Source organism: Polypterus senegalus, chromosome 6, assembly GCF_016835505.1.
Source record: "Polypterus senegalus isolate Bchr_013 chromosome 6, ASM1683550v1, whole genome shotgun sequence".
Classification (NCBI taxonomy): Eukaryota; Metazoa; Chordata; class Cladistia; order Polypteriformes; family Polypteridae; genus Polypterus; species Polypterus senegalus.
In genome coordinates, this window is record NC_053159.1 from 140,574,432 (window position 1) to 140,598,516 (window position 24,085).

A 24,085-nucleotide genomic window follows, 5' to 3' on the forward strand; every position below is an offset into this window, starting at 1 on the left:
TTGAACACAAAAATGCAGATAGCCCACACTCTTCACAGATTAGCCCTAATAAATAATAACTGCCCTAGTTCCATGGACTGCAGAAAGCATCCGAAGTCACCAGACATATGGGGCCTGGTGTTTGAGGGTGGGAGCTGGTTGGATTTGAGATTCAGTTGGGAGGATTGTGGTGAAGGGCATGGATACACACAGAGTAGTGCGGGAGTCTATACTAAAGGAGACAGCACCGGAGATTTCTAATCGGTACTTGGTAATGTTTTAAGAATAATTCAAAGTTGATTTAAACTTGCTATGAATCATAACTCTGTATTGGCATAATATTTGTTATTACAGTATGAACTTAGACATGATATCAGCCTTCATTTGTTCCCTGTTTTATGTATGTTTTCAGTTTTATTGTTATTGTAATGTTTGAGAATTATTCTTCATATTTTTTTGTTAAATAATATTTAAACATAAAAATATGAAAATATTGTGTATCTAAGTTGTTTTCTTATATTCCTTGTGTTCTGTGAGTGGTACCCTGGAGAGTACACCCTTATGTTGAATACTGTGTTGATTTTTTTCTGGTTTTGTGGAGTTTTTCTATTTATTTATGACTTTAGACTGGTTTGCTTTGCATTGTCATTTTATGGCAAAACTTGTATCTTATTTTGCCATTTTCAATTTTTGTTCTCTTTTTATTTATTAAATAAAAAAAGAAAAACTATAAAGGTTATTTGTTGCGGTTGTCTTCTCAAGTCAGAGGTTTTTACAATTTTCCCTCAAGTGAAGGGCATTTTTCTGTATCTTGGGATATTATAGATATTTTAGAGCTTCAAAAGCCAGTTCCCTATACAAGTTGAAGTTTGCCTGTTGAGTTTGGGGTCTGGCTGCCTGGAGTGAGGCCTTACTCCAGGCAGGTCAGTGAAAATCCTACCTGTGTTTTGTCTTTTGGATGCCTTTTAACCCTCTTATCCTATATCTGTGTCACCAATTCACCACAAAATAATTCCTACTGACCAAATGAAGTAAGAAGTTATTAATTAGTTTTACTCACTAAAACAAGCCATCCTCAATTCTTCTCTTTTTCTCAAGCAAATTATCACCAACAGCGGCTTAGATAAATTGTGTAATCTGCATTTATTGAATCCAGCCGCGGACCTTTATAGTTCTGCGGACTAAACCCATCCCCCCTTCCCCGACCCCCCCATTTCCTCAGTATCTTTCTTGTATGCATACATTCTGCCAAGCAACAGTCAGTGTTGTCTGTTTTCCATGGCAAACTAAGTAACTACAAGCAGGAACGACAACAGCATTGGCTCTTTAAAAAAATGTTGTTTTGACAAAATATATCTGTAATGTGGTTGGATTGGCTCAAATTTATTTATAGGTACAGAATTACTTTTAGCATGGATGACCAATATGCCTCCATGAAAGTAAAAAGAAGATGAGAGGCGTCCAAAAGCATTCACAAGCCAGACCAGCACTTGTATGCCTACATGGATTTGGCCTCACTTCAAATGCATTAAACTCCTAAGCCCACAGTCCTGCTTCAGGCCTTGTAGACCCAAAAGAGATTTAAGCCTCAAAATAACCTAAATGTACCAACATATCCAAGCACCTTTCAACAGAAGGAAAAACCATAAAATCTTGGCTTGGAAAGATAGACTATGAAAGATTCTTTTTTTATAAAAATAAGATTTATTTGCAGCCCTGCGGTTGGCTGGCACCCTGCCCAGGGTTTGTTTCCTGCCTTGCGCCCTGTGTTGGCTGGGATTGGCTCCAGCAGACCCCCATGACCCTGTAGTTAGGATGTAGCGGGTTGAATAATGGATGGATGGATTTATTTGCAAAATACCAAAAAATACAGAAAAAGCTTCACACAGCAAACATTAAAGGAGTTGCCTAAAAGGCAATCCAAAGTGAACAAGTCCCAAAACCACAATCCCATAAACAGAATCTTTAGACTGAGCAAAATTCAGAAAATCCAACCATAAATCGTATACTCTCAAATTCACAACAGACAGCAACAATGATTCCCACTGGAACTGCTGGTCTCCATCGCCTTTAAAGGGCCTGAGGCACCTCCCAAACAGAGACTGGCAGGTAGTCACGCGTTTTGGGTGTTCTACCCACAAAAAACCTGGAGCATACTTATATTTAATCAGACAGCACACTAATACATATGAAGTCAATAAAAATAAAGACATGAAAAAGAATAACTCAAAAAAAACAATAATAAAACCTAAACTATACATAACTTATTTTCCATACATGACACTGCGTAGATTATCTATATATATAATTCACTAAGGCAAGACAACCATGAAAAGCACGCCGGAAGGGGCGTGGATTCACTAACCCGCCGACAAGTGAGACACCTATGGCGCACGCAGGAAAGAGCCACGCCCACCAACTCCAAGACCATTGGATACGATGACAACTCGCAGGGCCACGCCCACCAACTCGGACACGACGACACAGTAAAAATGGCGTCATTTATGTTTGTCTGTCGTAGAGGCCACATGCAGTGCAGGTGAGGTTAATGTCATGTACCTCCGAGCTACGTTGACTGTTCATAGAGGCATGTTTCTCGCGGAGGTGAATCGCCATATGCAGCGTGTGAAACGGTTTGCTAGGGGTATCCCATGGGATCCTTAAAACAATCCTTTAAAACTGAGGTTAAAGCGCAATGAAGGAATCAGTCTTTAAAAACCAATAAGCCCTGTGCCTCGGTTTCATTACCGTCTCACCTGCTTCACCAATGCAGGCCCTGCAACAGTCGAGACGCTCTGTCAGCAGCTGACCTTCTCTGTGCCCGACCGGTTCACACAGAGGCAGCGCAAGAGAAAGCCGCGGCAGAGACAGACAGAGGCACACACACAGGCAGCTGGTGGGCGGCTCTCCATGAGTTTCTCTTGGACATCATAACCAGGCAGTGTGTATGCTTCGAGAACGAGGCTGGACGCGGCTTGCGACCGGGCACATGAGCAGGCAGTGTGTATGCTTGAGTGTGAGGGTGGACGCGACAGGACCATCTAGGAAAAATCATGTCGCGGATGTGATTCGCTGTATGCAGTGTGTAAAACAGTTTGTCGTAGATGTGAATCGCTGTATGCGACGTGTAGAACAGTTTGCGAGGGGTGTCCCTGTGTCTTTCCAGAAGTGTTCAACCATCAATAAATAATTATGCGGCGTTTGTTATGTCGCGGGTTCATTATTGTGTTGTATTTTGCTCTCTCCAGAGTTCCATCTTTTCATTCACTTACTGTTGTATTGTCACACTAACCTGTTTTAGACAACCGTGTCTTTCCAGAAGTGTTTACCATTCAATAAATAATTATGCATGAGATTGAGCGTGTGTCTAGGCGTGGGTAAGCCGTTGAACCCCATTCGGGTTGCAAACTGTGGAATTGCCACTAAGTGCGACTCATACGCTCCCACTGTTTTCGTCTCTACCCTTTGTACACCCCCCCCTCCCACACGTTGACTGTTAATAGAGGCATGTTTCTTGCGGAGGTGAATCGCCATATGCAGCGTGTGAAACTTTTTGCGAGGGTATCCCATGGGATCATTAAAACATTCCTTTACAACTGTTAAAACACAATGAAGTGAGCAGTCTTTAAAAAATGAGTTTTCGGTTACAACGCACGACCGTGTGCAGAATAGCAAAGTGTTGTACACGCGACATACAGCAATTCGCATCTGCGACAAACATGCGTCTTCTTAGATGCTCCTGCACTTTGTACACACCCCACTCCCACCTCGCTACGCCACACGGACGATTGTGTGTTGGTTCGTTCAGTGCATTGTTACAATGTTGCTTTTCTTGCTGATTTATTACATTACCGATTTTGCAAATGTTACATTTTCTCCCTGTGCTTAAAAATTATTTAAAAAACGGCCTGATTATGCGGCGTATGGTACGCCGCGGGTTGGCTAGTTTTATATATTATTGTTATTAATGGCCCGGCGATATGAAGCGCTGGTAACACAATAAACTACAGATCCCATAATGCAGCGCTTCAGCTGCCTTTTTGAACACTTACCGCTTTAATCAAGTCTAGCTTATGATGCTGCAAGTTATTGCGAAGCTAGCCCACACAATGTCAAAGAGAAAAGTTGATTCTGAAAATAAAGCCTTTAAAAACCGATGGGAGGCTGAGTATATGTTTACTGACATTGCCGGTAAACCCGTGTGTCTCATTTGTGGAGCTAATGTGGCTGTAATTACAGAATTTAATCTATGAGACAAAACATCAGGATAACCTGAAAGACCTGAATGCAAAGCAGAAGATACAGAAAGCAGAAGAGTTAAAGAAGAATCTGACACTTCAGCAGACGTTTTTTACCCGTGCAAAATCACAAAGTGACTTCAAGTGAAGCTACTTTTATGGGAGACACAAATGCACCAGTGCAACTTGCCCCACTTTCCCTGTTGCCAAGTAATGTTGAACCAAGTCGGCACAACGGTGTTCCCAAATACGCACTTTGCTGATAAACTGAGTGCACGGCGCTTTGGTGACTTTGAAGAACAAAAAAAAATTTGAGTTGTTTCGCAACCAATTTGTAGTCGATGTGGAAACTGCACCTGTGCAGATTCAGATGGAGGTGATTGAGCTGCAGTGTAATGGCACACTGAAGGCAAAGTACGATACTGCAGGGCCCGCACAGTTTATTCACTCCATTCCTGCAGAAATGCTCCAGCTCCGTCTACATGCGGCTAGAACCTTGTGCATGGGTAGACCGTGTGTCTACCCGGCGTGGGTAAGCCGATGAACCCCATTCGGGCTGCAAACTAGGTCCCACTAAGTGCGACTCATACGCTCCCACTGGTTGCGTCCCAACCCTTTGTACACACCTGCCTCCCACCTCGCTACTACCCGTGGTCGGATGTCTTGGTGGAATATACAGTATATAGAATAGCAACCAAAACCGCACAGAGCAATGAAAAGTCTACGTCAGTCACAGGTACATCTGTACTGTGTAAAGATGGCGACTCAAGTGACGAGTTGGAGGTGGGCACATGAGCGGGCAATGCATACTGAACGAGAAATCAGCAGACTAGCATGACGGACGGAGCTGAATCGACGTCATTCTCCTTTCCTCCCGTTCCACACTCTGCGCCGTGCACCCCCATCCCTCCGTCTGGCAGGAGAAGGCGCGAGGACGGTGCGCCAGTTTTCAGTCACTTCAGACGATTGTGTGTTGGTTCGTTCTGTGCATTGTTACAATGTTGCTTTTCATGCTGATTTATTACATTACCGATTTTTCAAATGTTAATTTTCTCCCTCTGCTTAAAAATCATTAAAAAACTGGCCTGATTATGCGGCGTATGGTACGCCGCGGGTTGGCTAGTGTAAAATATTACATGACAGAGTACAAAAGGCTCCCCAGTTCCGCAGTCCTTGGCCTATTCCCAGTTTTCTGAGCATCCTATTCACACTCTGGCTGTAAAATTTTTACATCTGGATAGCTTTTTTTCTATTATCTGTGCCTTTTATTAGATATGGGTGTGCTAAGTGGTCCTTGGCATTTGGCAGTTTTTAAATAAAATATCGTACCTCAAAGTGCAGGCTCAGAATGGGCACGGGTATGTGTAAGACAACACCACTCTGGAGTTGGTTGGGGTAGTTTGGCCAATTGTGCACACACTCGTGCAAAAGCAAGTGGATCAGTCAGTTGCTACATTCACACCTCAGGGTGTGCTGTGATTCACAACTGCACTCAATCAGGACAATTCTGCAAGATATCTGCATGGGGCAAGACGGGGAACAGGAAAAAGAGAGGGATAGAATGAGACATGGAGGTTAAAGGATGACAAAAAAGGGCAGGAGCGATATAGAAAGCAGGCAGACATGAATGGAGCCCCAAGTATGGAGTGTGTGGCTCGCAATCAAGAGGGGGCTGATAGTTATTCCTGCTGAGCAGCCAGGTAGCAGGAGCAACTGCAATACTCCATGAAGACTCCCCCACAAGGCCACCCTGCGGATGCCAATGGACAGGCAGCAGGGGCCAGGGAGCAGATATCATTATGTGTTGCAAAACCCAAACAGGGTAAGCCGGGGAGATGTTGGTTTTAGAAGGATGCAGCAGGGCTCAAGTGTTTTTTTTTTTTTTTAAGGACTGTTTCCTGCTTGTTTTTAACCTCGATTTAATGGATTATTTATTTAGGTTATTTTAAACTGTGATTTTATTGTATTATTTGTTGATTAAGTAGATTCCACTACACTGTTGGACACTGTCTTGTTTTTGGATTGTTTTAAACAAAAGCACTGATCGCTGCTTGAATCTACCCCTTGACTGGATATGTGTGTCCTCATTTGCACGGCTCAACTCGGTTATGACTATTGCCGATTCAGGTTCAAGAGGCTCCCGGATATAATCGGTAACGTGGAGACGACTCAAAATGGGGTTTAAACCGGTTTCCAGTTAAAGTGAGAATTAGCCTGCAGCTAAAATGGATAGGAAGTGGCAACTTTGATAGAGAAAATCTCACTTCTAGATTTGATAAAAGCAGGACCCGTCCTTTGAGTAAACAAGTCCAGAGTTCACTACATTTCCCAAAAAGTGGAAGAAAAGCTGCAAATAATAAGGCTCTAGTGAAAACAAAAGGAGCCCTCAACTTTTACAATGAAGATCAGATCTGGCAAGAAAATAAATTAGTCACAATGTAACATGAACCCCCTACCCATTTTCCAGTCCCACTTAATCCTGAATGCTGGAACAGGAGCCTGAACAGATGGCATTGGCTACAAAGCATTACTGGACAGGAACCAACCCATCACAGGGCATACAAACTCACACTGAGCCAATGTGGAATTGCTAATTCACCTATTATTCAATTCTATAGCAAGTGAAGGAAACTGGAGTGCACTGGAGGCACAGTGGTCTTGCTGGGGATTTGAACCATAAGGCCTAGAGTGGCAGATAGTTATCCTAACCTCTGTGCAACTGTGCAGATTACAGGTAAGATTCTTTTGTTTGTTTTAAAGGAGACTTTTTTAAGCATGAATATGACTTTTAAACTTTTAATCAGTATGCCTAAAGCATGCTTCCTTTTTATTAAGGTTTTATTTTTATGAAATATTTAAAAGTGTATGATGCTCTTTTCCAACAGTTGAAGACACCACACTCAAGCTAACTAATTATCAAGAAAGGCAGATCAGGATCCTGTACCGTCATGCACACAGGAGTATAATCCAAGCCAAACACGGTCCACACTCTGCTGGACAGCTAGAAACGTCTCCCACTACATTAAGGCATTCACTGAACATTCACAAGCATGCTGTTAATAACTCCAAAAAGCCATATGTCCTTTCTAAGTTATGAAAACGCACTTATCCAATAATCTAAGTAGATATCTTCCAGAGAATGTTACAAAGCCAGTTTAATTAAAAAAAAAAGAGAGACTGAAAAAAATGAAAATATTTACAGCTTCCAGGTATATATAATCTTTTCTTAAAGGCATAAATAGAACAGAAAGCATTAGTATTCCACATAAATTAAAAAGTAAATAAAGACTCTATGCATTTGTGATTTGTGCATTAGTTTCCAAAATATGGTCAGCTAAGTAAATAAAATATAACAATACAAATGCACCTTTTCAATTATTAATTGTTCTAATAAATGCACTCTCAGCATCTTATAAAAACAATGTTCTATGTTCTAAATATTTCAAAGTCTATACCAGATTTCCCTGGTTCATTTAGAAATAAAACAGGTTTTGCACAAAACAATATACAAAGTCATATTTTACAACAGGAGAACCTGGGATACAATGCTTCACAATGGAAATGTCTAATAAATCTGAATCGTGCAACAATACGGTTAAAGCTATTTTGCTTATTCAAGGGAAATTGACTGTGCTCTGCTATACTCAGCTGCATCTTCTCTAATTTCAATTGATTTTGCCGTTTCCATGGTGAAAAATCCCTGGTGTCAGTAGTATTTTCTTCCAAAAAATAAGCACATCAATATATACTGCTTGTAGAAGGAATTTTTTAACCACAATTATGCTCATTGCTACAGAAAACTGCATATAAGTGTTTCTCTGTGTGATTTGTTTTGCTCCATGAAGACCATGCATCCACCTAAGTAAATACCATGAATCTATCTACATACTTTGAGCTATAATACAACACTAAAATAACATTATATGATTATTGCAAATAATCATGCTGTATTTAATGCCCATCTCTTTTCATTTCAACATGTTCTTTTTGCTGTCATGCTATACAAGCACAGCACCCCTCCAGGACATGAATTAAGCACTCCATCCATATCCACACTTAATATACAATACAGTAAGGAGATGGCCTAAAGACAAAGGATGGCAAAAAGCAATACTGACATCAAGAGATCAGAAGTCAAGGGGCAATCCTAACAGTAGCACTTACAGTACACCTCTCAATGCTGCAATGGACAGAAGAAAAAAACGCTGTGAAAGCACACCCACCGGCGATACCAAACAGAGTAAAACCAGGTCAGGCAGTCCAAAAACAAATACAGCAGCTCTTCTACATTTGAGGGAGAAAGGGAAAGAGCAGCAAGGATCTGCTTTGCAGGCCTTTCCATTTAAAAAACACTTGGAGATATAGGAAAAGTGAGCGAAGCTAGAGGACCTTAAACTCCTTCAGGTAGAGATGCGTAATCCTGCCCAGGATAGGCTTATGATGCTTAGGCCATTTGAACGACATATTGTCAGCAAAACAAACAGAGGTTAGACTTGAGGGAACGAGACAGAGAAGTGCAGAGAGAACAGTTCTAATATTACTTATAAGATATATACGTTACTATGCTAAATAGCCAGGGCAAAGGCTTTATATGAATGTCTAAGGAGGCAATAGACTATTATTGATATTTTCCTTTGTTATTTGATCATATGACAATTCTTTCCTTGTGTGTTTTGTTAAAATAAACTCAATGTTTTTGACATGAGCGGCATTTCTCTTTAAAGATGGCTAAACAAAATTCCTCTTTCCAGTACCCATAACAAACTCTTATGCAGCACAACAAATGCCCCAGAATGCACTGCTTACCATTCCTCCAGCGGTTGAGCTCCATCTCTAAACGCTGAATAATATTCTTAAGGCTTTTGCTTTTCTCCTTTTCCTTCTCATATTTTTTCTTCCATTCTTCTGCTGTGAGTTCCAAGTTCACAGAAACAGTATTCTTGATCGTCTTGGCTCTGTTTCAAGGAAAAAGAATAAAAATGTAATAATCCAAAGATCTGAGTCCTAACACTTGAGCAGTTGCCCTTAATAATTTGTCTCTCAAGCATATTTCAGGTAATTTAAAGGTAATTTCTTATGAACAACACTTAAACAATTGTGACAGCAAACAAATGGTAAAATTGTTGTAAAGTAAAATGAGATCCATAATATTTTAACTGAAACAGGAATCATCCTTAGCTCTTGACACTACTTACCTCCCACAACTGAACACCACCCATCACACCCTAACTCTCATTGTGAACAAGGCACAACTGAACCAGCTAGCCGAGTGTGGGTACTGCAACCTATTCGACTGGCAAGTCACACACTATTACAATACACTGCTCCAATAAAAACTGTCTAAACGCCTAGAGTTTTGATACATTTGAGGCTACTGGGTTAGGCTCCAGTTCCTCACAACTCTAACATTTGATTATGAAAGGCTTAGAGAATGGACTGACATGGAGACCTTGCAAGTGAGAGTGTACTTTAATACAATAAACTGGGTGGAAATAATGTCAGGACTAGTCCACTGAAGAACATTCATTTTCTTCATTTAAAGTTATTACACTGACCCAAGGTTTCAGTTCTCCTCTGTTTCCAGTGATTTTCTCATTCATGCTTAATTCATCTTTACTAGATGACCAGCATACCCATAACATAACGCAGGCTTCTTCAGTTTCTACAGTGGGAAGTGTATGACCTAGAATAATACTCCGTAATTTGTACCATACATACAGTTTAACATCCTGGCTAAACTGTTTTATTATAGTCTAATCATAAAACATTGCACTTTTAACATACAAACAAGGTTCTATTCTTGTATGATGCCCTTGAGACTGTTGATAATTAATTAATTATTTCTTTTTCTATTGTAGCTAACATCAGTGATATACTCTGATATACTGTCATAAATAGATATTGCAGTACCTGAAGTAGGAATTTATGGGACTGCCGGCTTTTGGCAGTTTTTTTTACATTTTCCCTCCACTTTTATACTGTGAATGGAATTAAATGCTAAGGGAAGTTTTAAAACTATTTCTATGGAATTAAATTTACATTGCTCTTCTATCTCCATTTTCAAGTCTTATTATTAAAGTGTCTAACCATGCTGTGCGACTAAAGAGAGAATGAGAGGCAGTTTTTTTATTGCCACGATTATTTAAAAAAACCTTTTGTCAAGGTTGAAATATTCTATCTGCGAAAGTTACAAAGACGATGAATACTTCATCAATGTGAAGATTTACATTTTGTGTAAACTGTTGAAAGTTTATAAAATGATCCCTTTGACATGGTCCATGTTTCAATCCATTGCAAACCTGAGATGGCAAAATGTAAAGAGTGTTAAGATTTAGGTTCTCTTTTCAAAATACTGTAATATACAGTACATCATTAAGAAATTATACATTTTACTTTACTCTTTTTCTCAGTGATTGTTTCCTTCCAAATGCAGCATATATTTTTATTCTAATAATGAGGCTTTATTCTCTATGTGTACTTACTCTTAAATATAAACCCCTACAGTAATGCATTAAAGATATGCAATGGCTACAAATAATCCTGCACAGTTAACCTTTTTTATATCAGCACCCCTGTAAACAGATCCTTGGGAGCCTTTTTTCCTATCTACAAGTTTTTCCACATATGGCTCCTCATTCTGAGCATGTTGTTACAGTACATACAGTAAGTCAGCCTTGATTGTCATCCTGTGTCACCAGCAGCCTTGTGCAGTTAACCGTCCAGTGCTGCAAATGTCTGGAGTGCTTAAGAACAGCACATGCCAAAATTACATATGACCAAATGTTTCTCCAAGAAATACATTTGTACTGGTATGTGGTCCAGCTCGTCAAAATCCTTTGAGAAAAGTATGTTTAAAAAATAAATAAAATAAAAAATAAAGCTGCATTCGAGTTTGACAGAAAGCGATCTCAAGATGTTTTATACTGTTTTGAACCTTACAACAGCACAACCATATGCTTACTTGTGCCATACTCCTGTCTATTATAGATGCATTATAGAATGCTACGTGCACCAACCAGTGTACGTTCTGAATTGTTATGGAAAAGCAAGCTTCAAAATAATAACAAAAATATATTTTTGCTTTTTTTGTGATATCCTAGGGCTAAGGAACAGCCCACTTCTGTAAACAATTACTCACTATTTGATCACAACATGTAATTATTTTTAACATTTCTCGATAGACACATTCAAATTGTGTTCAGTATCCTTTAATGTTGATTTTTTGTCACTGTTAAAATAAAAATCTATTTTACACAATCAATCAGCCAGTATTTCATACATGTTATTTATATAGCACCTTTCCCATGCTCAAGGCAACTCACAGAGTCACAGAAAGAACGGGAGGGCATATATAACAGTGGGAAAAATAATATCTATATAGAACAGTAAAAACAGATAAAGGATATACAAAGCATAGAACAGAATAAAAGACAATAAACCAAAGTAAAACACTAAATACAATTCTAGAAGAAAGACCTGACCAAATAGCAATTTGTGATACCTGAAAGTGCTAGTAAAGATGCCCGTCATAAGGACTGTCATATGGAACTTTAAAGGTCAAAGCTGAGATAAAATAGAACAGATACACTGAGCTAAACGGAGCTCTCTTAGTTAGGAGAGACTTAGATATTATTTGTGTTTTCATTTCTTTATTGTACTTATTGATCTGAAAATGCATGCTGCATCCAATAAACAGATATGATGGTCAGAGACTTCTGCACTTATTATGAAGAGGAAACCTTACAGGAGAAGCAGGTGTCATCACACCATGACTATAGGAAAGAAAGGCAGCATGGTGGAAAGACTACTGTGTTTGCTTCAGATGACAGAAAAAGAGTTTAACTCAAACTGTGCACAACTCTTTCCAAATTGCTTAATCAAATTCATGGTCACTATGGTATATAAATTACTAAGATGCAGCTTTGGTACACTTCTAATTCTCATCTAAGGCTGACTGTAATACTAGATCCCTTGTACCCTAAATGTCATTTTTATTTTCTCTCATTTGTTAACTTTATACTTTCCTTCTAATGACTCAAAGGGATTTTATGTAAATAGACATTTTTTGTAAGTCATTTTGGTTTAAGCTGTCTGCTAAATCATAACAACAAATCAATCAAAGATCAATAAAATGTGATATTTAATACGTTGAACTGTTCCTCTTCCAAAACAAACACATAAAGCTCATAGTACTTCAGTTTTTAAGACAGACTGGCATGGTATTACACACTCCAGCCTCTGGTAACACAGCATACCTAATTGAACCAAAATCAAATTAACAGACATGTAGATGGTAATGAGATTTTTGTTTTAGATTTGTTTGTTCTGTATAAAATTCCTACAGCTTCATTGTGTCTATCAGTAGAACAAGACAGATATAAAGTACATGCGTCAGCACTTTCTCTCTAACAAGATCACTTTGTGCATGCCGAGTGTTTCCATTAAGTTGAATCAATAACCTTGTCAATAGGAGTTTACAGATCAGAGGCCTTCAAGCTGAAAGGAAGAGTACAGCTAAACTGTGATGAATCTCCCCAGAAAGGAAAACAGCTCCTCTCTCTCATTTTAAAGATATGGCTTCCACTTCACTGATGATACTGGGAACTTAAAACAAAAAAATTAAAATAGGCTGCTTTTGGAAGGAATGTGCATATATAAAATCCTGAATGCTGCTTAGCAGGCCGCAGGAGGTTTTTTTAAATGTACAGCTAAAGTGAGACACAGTTGGACTGTCTGTGTTTACCTAAAAACTTTTATAAAAAAATTTAAAAAACAGAAAAATAGACTTCAATTATCAATGGTGAAATTCCTTGGGAGAACCCTAACATAATGTCAAGCTTACTACTGGATACATGTTTACTGTTTAGGAGGATTTGCAATCAAGCAGAGTTAGGGCAGAAAATCACTTAATGAGGGCATCATGAACTGAGGAGTATAAAAGGCCTACAGCCAACCAAGTACATCAGAGTTCTGAATTTTTTTCAGTTTGATTGTAACCGTACTACTTTTTGAAAGTCATACTTCAACACCTAAAACAATTCAGTAGTGATGTGAGACATATTTGGCAGCAACTGAAAATAATATCGAAGAACAGACTTAAGAATTACTAAAATATATTTAGATGCAAACATATACAGTATAGTGCATTTGGCAACCAAAAAAGAAAGCTGTGGCTTTTGTTTTGATGTGATGTTGAAATGTTAACTTCTGCTAAAATAGTTTGCCTTTCACTTGCAATTTAATATCCACATTCTTAAATAGTTTTTGGGTGGGCCTTTGGGCTGGGGGGGGTTGTGATGGTTCTTCAAAATCTATACATAAAAACGTGTTTTTCATTTTTTTGTTACCTTACTATTTGTTTTTCACATAAATAAAAAATATTTTTTGTTGCCTTACTATTCGTTTTTCAAATAAATAAAAAATTGATTACAAAAAAGCTGCACAATATGATTGGCCATGCACTGGCTTAGTTGTGTATCTGTGATGCTATGGAATGATATGTATTCTAGCTCCATGTCGAGTGCCCATAGGTTATTGCTCTTAACATTGCTGCTTAAAAGGGCTGCTTCCTATTATCACACAAATTTGAATTTATTTGAGATGTTGGCAGACTAGCTGTTTTTATAGGCTCCCTGCACCTGGCTCTGAACCTTCTCATTTGCATGATGGAAAGCCAGCTCAAACCAATGACGATATATCCCCAGGCAGATGCAACTTGTCAGTGCAGTTACAATATTACTTTATATGGTGGACATCTAATGAGCTTGTAAGTGCCATCTATTCCATTGTTGACATTTGGGAAGCCTAATGTAAAGTATCAAACTGATGTGCATTGATCGGGTGCTTTTTGCAGCGAGTTTACTTCAGAATGTATGGCTTCAACCAACTGCACATAAAGTTGTTTTTAGCAGTTCCATAGGTGTCAGCAAATGCCAGGGGATCTTTGCAGACCTTGAACAGTATTTGTTACAGACAATCAAAATTTCTTCATTATGTTTTCAAGGGCTGGCCATCCATGGAATATAGGGTTGTTGAAAGCAACCTGTCCATTTATGCATTGAATGTGACTACAAACATCCATTCATCCATTTCATCACCTGCTTATTCCTGGCAGGATCATGGAAGCATGCATAAGACATAAGGCAAAAAAAAAATCCCTGAACAGGGCACCAGGCCATCCCAAGGTGAACACACACACAAACACACACTATGGCATCACTATAAAAATCATATTTACAGCGTATCAGACCATGCTTGCCAATTTTTATGATGTGTGCTTCTATTTTACTGGCAGATCCTCAATTACAAAACATTCTGTGGTTTAAACATCTCATTTGTGGATAAAAAAAACATGGACTATTACAAAAATAAAGATTTAATTTAGTCATTGAGGTATGGAATTAGATAGATAGAAAACATAATTTGTCCCCAGATTACTCTTATTATACAGTATAATATATATGCAAATATTATTTTGGCTTACATCAAAAATGACAATGAGCTTTCCTTCTAATCATGGTGGTTTAAAAGCTCTGCATACTGTAATATTCAAGCATCCACTTCAATGAGATTTTCAGGAAAGGAGAACACCTGACTTGATGTGAAGTATGACATTTTTCTTGTACATTATTATGAACATCTCTGCACTACTTTGTTTTACTGACTTGGAATTTACACTTTTTATAGTTCATGATTTTAACAATATGAATCACACCTTTTTCACATATCTTTCCCTTTTGCCTCTCACCAATAAAAAGAGCATATATGATATGGAATATATGATATACTGTATGTATGTATGTATATATATATATATATATATATATATATATATATATATATATATATATATATATATATATATATATATATATATATATGAATATGATATTCCAACCATTACTTTGTTTTTCCTTGCTGTTGGATAGTTTAGATTATAATGTCTTACTATTCTGCAGTGAACATTAAGATTAGTTTAAATGAGAATTCAGCAATATTAGCAATGCTAAAATTATGTCCTGTATATATTGTTTGGAAACCTTTCTCCAAGGTTTTGTTTCTCATCAAACCAGATTTTAATGAAATCTCAAACCACAATGCTCTGCTATGCTTCACTTTTAGCCTGATTTTGAGTACCAGAAAGATGCTGTAGGGTTGATCTGCCACTGATCTAAATCTGCTGATGTTTGTCATTAAAAAAGAATTTGTTGGTGATCAGTAAATTGGACGAACAAAAAAAAAAAAAAAACACTATCTTTTGAGCCCCTGCTTTCTAAGCTTTATGGTAATTTAGTCACAGTGCTCCTTTACACAAGATAATAGAGTAGTTGAACCATCATGTCTTTTTGTTTCTTTGGCAGCAAACTTCCTGCAGTGTAAACAAAGATCATTAAGTAAAGACTTGTTTTACCTGAGAGTGAGAAGCAAATTTAATATTGTATTAGCCTTTACGTTAAAGAAAGTGGAGTAATGAACGAAGAAAAAAGTAATCTAAGGAGTCTTCCTGTGCAATTAAATGACAAGAAAAGCTACTTTAATTAATTCAGACCTTTTTATTTTGTCATTTAAATTAAAAAGAACACTGTTTGAGTTTGGACAGTGAGATTATTTTAAGTGCAGCAGCTTACATTTTTCATTTGGAAAAAGAGAAAGAAGATTCAGAAATTGCTGCTTAGTAAACAATAGGCTTGTTAGCTTAACAGCCAAATGCATCTTTTAATTATAAACCTGTTAAGCATGTTAGTCTTCAGTCTTCTGGATAAACAACATATGAATGTATGGTACATTTTTGGCTTTTTTTAAAATTAGTCCTGTGCTTATTAAATGTTTCTTTGTGTCATACAGTATAAGTTGTGTTAAGAACTTCTACATAATTAAAATCATAATCTATATTTATAATTACACCTCAAGAATTGTGAATGTCTAGCTGATGCACTGAAGAAAAAAAACACACCTGTATAAATAACAAATATATAATTTAACAGCAATACAAGTTGTAGTGCAATTAATGATTAAAACCTGTAAGTGGATATATATTTACTAGCCAACCTGCGCGTAGCATACGCATAATCAGGCCGCTTTTAAATGATTTTTAAGCACAGAGGAAAAAATAAACATTTGAAAAATCCGTAATTTAATAAACCACCAAGAAAAGTAACATTGCAACAATGCATGCTACGAACCAACATACAATTGTCCGTGACTGAAAACCGGAGGAGCGCTGTCGCACTTTCTCCTTCCAAAGCGAAGGACGGGGTTGAACGGCTCGTTCAGTACGCACTGCCCGCTTATGTGCCCGCCCCCAACTCCCTACCTGAGTCGCTTTCGTCTGTGTACAGTCCACACGCACCTGTGAGTCACGTTGACTGTTAATTTTCCAAACACCGCCTCAGTCGGTTTCCACATTGATTTTTCATTGTTCTTTGCGGTTCCGGCTGCTTTTTTTTTATATATAATCCACCAAGTCACCCGACCATGGGGGGCTTTACAAAGGGCAGGGACGTAATCAGTGCGAGCATATGACCCGCACGTACTGGGAATTTCTCGTTCGTGGGGAACAATTGGAAGCCACAGTCTCCATCACGAATGGGGTTCAATGGCTTACCCACGCCTCCCTGCGCCGGGTAGAGACACGTTGATCCATTCAGTGTAGCGCGCTTGTAGTACCGGACATACAAGTGCTTCACAGACCTGTTAATGCTCAATCTCACGTGGCTGAAAGCCACTTGTCCCTCTAAGAATTTGGACGCCAACCGCTGTTGGGTCGTGTAACTATTTAACAGGCGGGAGTCTCGTTTGTTTTCGGAAATAACCAGCCAAATCGCTCCACCAACTAAGAACTGCCATGCACCACCACCCACAGAATCGAGAAAGAGCTATCAATCTATCAATCCTGTCCGTGTCCGGGCCGGGTGAGGTTTCCTGTGTTGAGTCAAATGAAGCGAAAGGCTCCACACCTGGCGGTGCCCTTCCATCAATTCCTTTAAGTTTCAGCTTTGTAACCATACTCCCCCCTGAACCCAAAGACTTTGGTTACCCGGTTGGCTGCCTGGATCGCCTGTTGCGGGGCCTGCATTGGTGAAGCAGGTGAGACGGTAATGAAACAGAGGCACAGGGCTTATTGGTTTTTAAAGACTGCTTCCTTCATTGGGTTTTAACCAATGCATGGAACGAACCAACACACAATCATCCGTGCGGCGCTCAGGGTAGAACGGGAGGAGAGGAGAAGGACATCCACTCCGCTCCCTCCGTCATGCTAGTCTGCTAATTTCTCGTTCAGTATACACTGCCTGCTCATGTGCCCTCCTCCAACTCGTCACTTGAGTCGTTGTCGTCTTTGTACAGTCCAGATGCACCTGTGACTCACGTAGACTTTTCATTGCTCTGTGCGGTTTTGGCTGCCTTTCTATATATAATCCACCAAGACACCCGACCACGGTGGGAGGGGGGTGTGTACAAAGTGCAGGAGTATCTAAGAAGACGCATGTTTGTCGCGGATGCGAATTGCTGTATGTAGCATGTAAAACAGTTTGCTATAGTGCACGCGGTCATGCGTCGTAACGGAAAACTCGTTTTTTAAAGACTGCTCACTTCATTGTGTTTTAACCTCAGTTGTAAAGGAACGTTTTAAGGATCCCATGGGATACCCCTCGCAAACAGTTTTACACGCCACATATGGCGATTCACCTCCGAGAAACATGCCTCGATTAACAGTCAACGTGGGTCGGAGCTGCATGTGACCTCTACGACAGAAGAATATAAATGACGCCGGTTTTTCTTTGTCGTCGCGTCCGAGTTGGTGGGCGTGGCTCTGTGAGTTGTCATCATATCCAATGGTCTTGGAGTTGGTGGGCGTGGCTCCTTCCTGCGTGCGCCATAGGTGTCTCACTTGTCGGCGGCTTAGTGAATCCACGCCCCTTCCGGCGTGCTTTCCATAGCTATCTTGCCTTAGTGAATTATATATATAGATATTTAAGCAGTGTTTGACTCAATGAGAATATATACATAATTTTTTTTTGTTAGAGAAATGGTGAAAATTACATTACAGAAAGTGCATTAAGTACATTACAGAAAAAATGTAACAGTATGACAGCTTGTAATTATGAGAAGCATTTGATTTTCTTTTACAGGTATATCATTTGTATTATGGGTTAATTGTTCACATGTTAACGTATTTATTTTAAGGAAATTTTATTTATTTTAGTATTTTTATGGTCACTGAACAATAAACCAACAGAATTTCATTTTGTTAATAAAACATGGTCCATACTTTAATTATAAAAATACACTTTAATATAGGACATAAAGCTTCTATGCATCTGGTTAGGCGAGAACTTAGTGTAAAATGTTTTTTAAGGAAATAAACAAAAAAAAATATGAATCGACCCATCAAGTAACATGAAATCGGTGATCGATATCAGCCTTAAAAAGCCTGACCTGAGCATCTCTATCAGCTAACCAAGCATGATTTGTCTAATCCTCTTTGATGGACCTGAAACTGGCTGAAAAAAAGTCTGGCTTGTCGATTTAAGTGACGTATACTAAATATGTGTGTCTAAATACGAAGTGTACATGGAGGAAAATTTGGCTACACTCAAGCTTAACTAACTACAGTTTACAAATCAATCACTCAATCAAAACGTGTCCAGTAACAACATTAATCTCAATGAGAATACATTTATTAAAAATAGTTTGTGTATTTTCATTCTGCACATTCTAATCTTGAGAGTGAATTGCAAAGGCTTTGCCAAAATTGTAAATCTACATGATTTATGCTAGTAATTCCATTTCTCAAATTAACAGAATTGCAGATTTTGGACAATGTGTTTTACAAATTCACTTCACATGGCAAACTGTATATGTCATTAAAACTTGAAGCCCAAGTGTATTAAAGTAAAGAGCAATGCTCTTTGCAAATAAATAAATAAATACATTCAAGCCAAACAGAAATTTAAAATACATCATGTTATGGAGACCGCATGAAAAGCAAAGTTAAATAATGGATTAGGGTTAATTTCTTTTTTATGGATTCATTAATTAGAATTCAGAACTAAATAATCCACTACCCCATTTTTAAAAGTCATTCATTATAATTTTTTTTTAATAATTACAAGTTTCAAATGCATTTAATTACTATGTGGCAATTGTGCTTACTTCTGGGAATTTTGCCATTACTGTATAAATATCCATTCACTTCACCGTGCTTTCTCATATTGTTTTAAATATTCTTCCAAAGCAAATGTAAATAGTTAAAATAAATAAATAAACAAACATAAAGTCAATATTTTTATGAAACACAGTTAAACACTGTGACTAAACTCTTAACATACTTTTCCATTTAAGAACTGCAAGATTGGTTCTTATCTATGTGCTACACAGGTTGCAAGTCAGAGATAAACTTCAATCAAATGGATGGTCCTTTATAGCTCAAAGTTTAGGAATATATAAAATAAAATTCTACTTTATATTTCCTGACTATGCCAACATAAAAATACATATACACAGTCTGCAGATTCTTTCCCTACTCGATCCTAATTCAAGTAGCATTTCATCAATGCCTCATTAGACAACAAGGACACATAAAGCCAAAGTCAATGATGAACTTCTTTTAACTTCTCAAATATATTACAACTAATAAGTTTATAGAAAAGCAATAATTGTACTTCTGTCTGTTAAAAACAAAAATAAATCATAACTAATTACTATTGATTTCTTCTGAGAAGAATAGCCATTATATTTTTAAAATAGGTATTTTGTAAAATATCAAAGAGGATAAAAGTAAGGCACTGTAAATATTAAAAAGAATACAGTTCTCATAATTTATGTGCAGTTTTAATAATTAACTTTTTAACATGGTGGCACAATGGACATTAGGTGTAAAGTTTCTCTTTGAAAAGTTGTATAAATCCATACAGACACAAAGATGTGTTTAGGTCAACAGTGCCAATGGGCTCTTCGACTTGACATTGCACCTTCGAAATTTCTCTTTTTGGTAGCTTGCTATTCCTAAATGGATTGCTTACCATTGCTACACAAATTGGAATTCATTTTGTGACTTTGGCAGACTAGTTGTTTTCATAAAGTCTCCGCAGTTCACTTTGAAGTTGCTGATTTACAGTACATTATAGAAAGCCAGCTCATACTAATAGCAACTCATCCCCAAGACTGATGCAGCTTCTCAACGCCATTACAGTAATTTGCTTGGTGTGACTTGTGGAATGTAAGTAAGTGTGTCTGGAGATGGATGGTGTTCCATCCAAGGCTGATGCGGATGCTGACCAGGTATGATATGGTTCCCTGCAATGCAAAATGTTATGTAATTCAATCCCAAATTATGCTAATGGACAACACAAGACTGGCTTAGTGCGAGTGTGTGCAATGAATTGACTTTTTAATTCAGATAGGTTCCTATAGCTGCTAGTATGAAGTACATGCCTCACAACTCAATATTGGAGTAAGCTAGCAAGGAAAATGGATGGATAGTAGCATATAAGTAAGCAAAGCTGCTTTACAGCTCCATGGACCTGCACTGAGTCACCAGCATGGTGGTTAATATCGATGTTCTTTCTATGACTGTGTGGGTTTTCTGCAGCCATACCATATGCCCTTCAAAACAATTCATCAAACCTGAAGCTAAGCAAGTTTGTGCCCAGCCAGTACTTGGATGGGAGAACATCTAGGAAAAGCTTAGGCCGCTGCTAGAAGAGGTGTTGGTGAGGCCAGCAGGGGCACTTACCCTGTGGTATGAATGTGGATCCCAATGCCCCAGTAGAGTGACAGGGTAACTGTGGTATAAAAATGGCACCGTCCTTTGGATGAGATGTAAAACCGAGGTTCTGACTCTTCTGTCCTTGGGCAAATAGTAGATTGTATCCCAATGTTCTGGATAAATTGCCCACCTTGGCCTAGTCATTCTGGCCTTATAATCATTCCCTGTCTCTAATTGGCAAACTATTTCTCTCACCACTTCACCACCTAATGGCTAATAATTGGTTAGTACACTGGCACAAAATGGCTGCCATTGCATCATCCAGGTAGATGCTAAACATTAGTGGTGTTTAAGTGACTCCCCTCTCACTATGAAAAAAATGCTTTGAGTAATGAGAAAAGTACTATTAAAAATTAATTAATTAATGAAATTATTATTATTAGGTTGATTATCAACTATAAATTGGCCTAATAAGTGATTAAGTGATTGAACACATTATTCAAATTGGTTTGAATCCTACCTGACAGGGAGAAAATATTTTGTTAGTTGTGGGAATTACAACTCGAAGACACATGATATCCAATATGGTGTTCCACAAGGCTCTATCCTGGGTCCGCTGTTATTCTCAATCTACATGCTTCCGTTAGGTCAGATTATCTCAGGGCACAACGTGAGCTACCACAGCTATGCTGATGACACACAGCTGTACTTATCAATAGCACCTGATGACCCCGATTCTATTGATTCACTAACACAATATCTTACTAGTATCTCAGAATGGATGAATAGTAATTTTCTCAAGTTAAATAAAGAGAAAACTGAAATTTTAGTGATCAGCAATAATGGATACAATGAGGCTATTAGAAATAAACTGGATACATTAGGATTAAAAGTCAAGACGGAGGTAAAAGCTTAGGGGTGATTGTTGACTGTAATCTGAATTTTAAATCACATATTAATCAGATCATTAGGACAGCATTTTTTCACTTAAGAAACATAAGTAAAGTTAGACCTCTTTTATCACTGAAAGATGCTGAGAAATTAGTTCACGCGTTTGTTTTCAGTCGACTAGATTACTGTAACGCACTCCTCTCAGGACTACCCAAAAGATATAAATCGTTTGCAACTAGTGCAGAATGCAGCTGCTAGAATCCTAACTAGGAAAAGAAAATCCGAACACATTTCTCCAGTTTTAATGTCACTACACTGGTTACCTGTGTCATTCAGAATTGACTTTAAAATTCTGCTTATGGTTTATAAAGCCTTGAATAATCTCGCCCCATCTTATATATCGGAATGTCTGACACCTTATATTCCAAATCGTAACCTCAGATCCTCAAATGAGTGTCTCCTTAGAATTCCAAGAACAAAACTTAAAAGAAGTGGCGAGGCGGCCTTCTGCTGTTATGCACCTAAAATCTGGAATAGCCTGCCAATAGGAATTCGCCAGGCTGATACAGTAGAGCACTTTAAAACACTGCTGAAAACACATTACTTTAACATGGCCTTTTATAACTTCATTTTAATCATAATTTAACTTAATCCTGATACTCTGTATCTTCAATTCATCATAACAACTATTCATGGTGGCTCTAAAATCGGTACTGACCCCTACTCTCTTTTCTGTTTTCTTTTTCCGGTTTCTTTGTGGTGGTGGCCTGCGCCACCTCCACCTACTCAAAGCTTCATGATGCTCCAACAATGATGGACGGATTAAAAGGAAGAAGTCTACGTGACCATCATCATCATCAAGCCCTTCCGTGAGAACCCTAAATCCAAAGAGGACTGTTTCATTTATGTTAGGTAGAATGCCCAGAGGGACTGGGCGGTCTCATGGTCTGGAATCCCTACAGATTTTATTTTTTCTCCAGCCGTCTGGAGTTTTTGTTTTTCTGTCCCCTGGCCATTGAACCTTACTCTTATTCGATGTTAATGTTGATTTATTTTTTTATAATTATGTCTTTCATTTTTCTATTCTTTAATATGTAAAGCACTTTGAGCTACTGTTTGTATGAAAATGTGCTATATAAATAAATGTTGTTGTTGTTGTTGTTGTATAATTTAAGTAAACCTTGACTTCTTTAAAAAAAAATATATATATACTTTGTAATAATAATCATCTGTAAAACTAATGGGCATGAAGTAAAATTTGTCTTGACAGGATAGAGTGACTCGTCAGCCCAGCCTTTGTGATATGATTCACAAGAAAAAAAAAGAAAAAAAGCAAACTCAGGGAGAAGTGGGAAAGTACAATTCAGCTAGGGCACTTGTGACCTTACCAGATTACATAATATTGGCAGTTTTCATCAAAATATCTTTAAAAGGCAGCAATATGTGCTTATGCACACTTGCTTTCTTACACCAAATGAAACTACTTGTGTAAATCAGCTGTTAATGCTGGGGGTTTCTTAAGAGTACTATCAATACATGGTTTGATCAGCTAAATAAAATAGAATTGCTTCAAATAAGTATTATCAAGAGATAATATTGATTTACTTCTCTTTATGACCACTATTTGTTGTTATTGTCATATTTTCAAAACGTTGAATTTTTTTTTCTGTTTGTCAGTCTTCATTTGATGTGACATTGGTAGCTGATGCAGCTTTGGCTAAAAGGTTTCAAAATCAGTGTTCAGATTTCCCTCTTTGCATTTCATCAACATAAATGCCAATTCCTGATCATGGGGAATCAGAAGCTAGACTGATGCTTGGCCACTGTGGGCACAAACGAGCCAGTCCTAAATAAGATGCCAGTCAATTTCTAAGATCAGAAGCAATGCATTACGGAATGTGTTTCCTGTTTATGATGTGCACAGATTTTTCCAGAACCATCTATTTAACAATAGTTTAGTAAAAAATGTATGTGTTTTGTTCATTTTGAGGATATGATTGGACAACTGACATATGGATTATATGACATGAGTCATGTGAAATTTGTTTTCTTTCTTCCCTATCGAGCTGTTAAGTGCCTTCCATGTTTCTGATGTACATTTGTGACAACAAAAGGGGTCTGGAAATAATCACTGACATTATAAGAGATAGGAATATAACACACTCATTTAAGAAAAAAAGAAAAACTGAAGTGTCAAGTGTACCAAGAGAGCTAAACGACTGAATATAAGCACCTTATTCCAGCGTATATAAAAGGTGATCAGGGTGAT

At 38.0% G+C, this 24,085-nt stretch overlaps 1 protein-coding gene across 2 annotated transcripts in view; it reads right to left on the bottom strand.

The window, feature by feature from the left end:
• Positions 1-24,085, bottom strand: part of kif5c (kinesin family member 5C) — a 171,640-nt gene that overhangs the window by 49,418 nt on the left and 98,137 nt on the right. For both annotated transcript variants that reach the window (XM_039757346.1, XM_039757345.1), the window contains exon 11: positions 9,024-9,172. In XM_039757346.1, coding sequence (XP_039613280.1) covers positions 9,024-9,172 — 149 coding nt within the window. The remainder of the gene's footprint in view (positions 1-9,023; positions 9,173-24,085) is intronic.